Genomic DNA, 2,313 nt, shown 5'->3' on the forward strand with positions numbered 1-2,313 from the left:
CCAGCGCGTCCCCTTTGAATGATTGGGATACGTACTTCACTACATCCCGATCAGCACACCCGCTGATATCTACAACTGTATCCATTTCGTCTAACCAGGTCATGCAGTCGACCGCTCCCTTCTCCCCAGTAAAGTCTCCAGGCTTACATGAGACGAAGTATTTATACGTACATGACTTACTGTGCGATTCATGTTTCTGCTTGATCTCCTTTTTCGGGATACTGCTGTGGTTAGAGGAGTGATTATCCTCATCATTCTTCTTTAGCTCCTCTTTCTTAGATACATCTTTCTTAGAGGGCGGTTTGCTATGAGCCTCTGAATGATTCTTGGATTTGGAATGTGGTACGGTTCGGGTCCTACTTCGGGTCCCGCTTGATTCCTTGAATTGCCTTTCGATGGCCTTGGCAATAGCATTTTCCACTAGTGCTTGTAGCTCCGCACCAGTTACATGAATCTTAGTATTATCTGGGTTTTCCTCTGAACGACTGTTTGTTTCTTCAGACTTAGCCATGTAGCTTTATGAGCTATATAAAAGTAAGGACAGGTCTATTTAGAAACCTAACAGTATTATCGTTCTTGACAATTTATTAACCATGGTAATAAGAGCCATATTAGTTAATTTAATTAATTTCATTCAGGACTTTTTATTAGTAACATTTCCCTAGAATGAAATATATATTTATTGGCACAATAGGCCTAGTCGCTTGGACAATTTCTAAATTTTGAATTTAGATTTTTTTATAGGATTAGAATTGTATAATTAAAACAAATAAATCCTTTACTTGGCAGGGAGTCTATAAACCACAGCTGGCTTTTTGTTTTATATGATATTAGTTATAACCCGTAGGCATCAAGTCGCAATCAGATATATATACAATATAATCTTTGGATAATTTATTAAAAGGGTGACATGTGTCATTTTACGGATCACGCTAGCCAAGGACGTTAACATGTTTACAGATGTTAACAGAGAATCGAATCTTTTTAATCAGGTTCTACCATATTGGCCAGGTCTTTTAATATGACATTCAAGCTAGGTTTTACCTTTTTAAGATTCATATTAGAATGGTAAATTAAAATAATAATTGATATTTTTCATTTATTTGTATATTATATTCATGCATATAGATAAAATGAAAAACTTACATTAACCATTTTAAATAAAATGGACTAGTACAAGTTTGCCCTAAACGAGACTTTTACGCAAATAACATGCCCACGCAGGGGCTAAACCAACAAACAAACAAACCCACGCAGGGGTTAAACAGAAACAAACATACCCACGCAGGGGTAGAACAGGAAGGAAATATGCCCACGCAGAGGCAGAGTACAGAAAGGAAAATATACCCACGCAGGGGTAGAGTACTGAAATAAATGTCCTCGCAGGGACATGAATAAATAAGCTAACAAACAAAGGATTTAATAATCCTTCTTGCTTTTTCCCTTGATCAAATCCACCATCTTCTTAAACATCCCACGGTTATGCCGGCGTTCTTCCCGCAATTCATGCCGCATCTCTCGTCGCACGTTATCTATCCCTTGAAGGATTTCTTGAACTTGAGGTGGCGACATCATCGGTGCCTGCGACGGTGGCGGATATTGCGGTGGTTGAGGAGGCTGCGGCTGCTGATATCCATGCGGGGGGTATCCAAAAGTCGATTGCCCCATAGCCCACGTACCTCCAAAAGGACCTTCCGGAGGGAGAGAGCTGTAGTTCGAGGCTATCCAGTAGGGATCCCCTGTATAGTCATAACCTGGAGGGTAAATCTGCTCGAAAGGATTGAACGGTGCCGAGCTAGCATAAGCAGGGATTGGCTCTCCAAAGTTCTGCGGTGGCGGTGGCGCGATTGGCGCAGAGGTTACTTCTGAGACGGGATGCGAAGATTCTCCCATCTCTGGCTCTTCGTGAAGAGGCGAATATCGGCTGCTACCAGAATGAGGAGGGGTGCCGATGCATATTCCTCCTCGTGTAGACATCCGATCATTCCTTCCTCTTCGCCTTGCAGGCGGAGGAGGCAAAACCGGAGGTGGTGGTGGCGGTGGAGTGACCACGTCGCGCCGGAAATCCTCAGAAGGGTCCTGCTGCTGCTGAGGCTGCTACTGAAGCTGCTGCTGGGAGTGCAGGGGAGAGCTGTGATGCGACTGGTGCAGGGGAGAGTTATGGTAACTAGGGGTATATACCCAGTCATGCTGCTTGAATCTCTCCTCATAACTGTCGGGACCATTGTAAGGTGATCCCAGAAACGGTGACCCATCTGAAATCTCAATGGGGGTGGTTCGGTGTTCCGGACGGTGGCATGGAAGGATCAGTAT

The 2,313-nt window shown here is 43.6% G+C and overlaps 1 protein-coding gene across 1 annotated transcript; it reads right to left on the minus strand.

Annotated features, from left to right (window-relative positions):
• Positions 1 to 546: 546 nt before the first annotated feature.
• Positions 547 to 1,977, minus strand: LOC118489697 (extensin-like). The gene is made up of 2 exons (XM_035987225.1): positions 1,459 to 1,977; positions 547 to 558 (listed from the first exon to the last, which is right to left on the minus strand). Exons 1-2 carry the CDS (start codon positions 1,975 to 1,977, stop codon positions 547 to 549), a joined length of 531 nt encoding a protein of 176 aa, XP_035843118.1.
• Positions 1,978 to 2,313: the final 336 nt, after the last annotated feature.

The sequence above is a fragment of the Helianthus annuus genome, unplaced genomic scaffold (genome assembly GCF_002127325.2).
Source record: "Helianthus annuus cultivar XRQ/B unplaced genomic scaffold, HanXRQr2.0-SUNRISE HanXRQChr00c002, whole genome shotgun sequence".
Taxonomy (NCBI): Eukaryota; Viridiplantae; Streptophyta; class Magnoliopsida; order Asterales; family Asteraceae; genus Helianthus; species Helianthus annuus.

Bases quoted from the DNA above. Each gene is read 5' to 3' on its own strand.
- LOC118489697 (XM_035987225.1), bottom strand. From the start codon at position 1,977: ATGTCTACACGAGGAGGAATATGCATCGGCACCCCTCCTCATTCTGGT.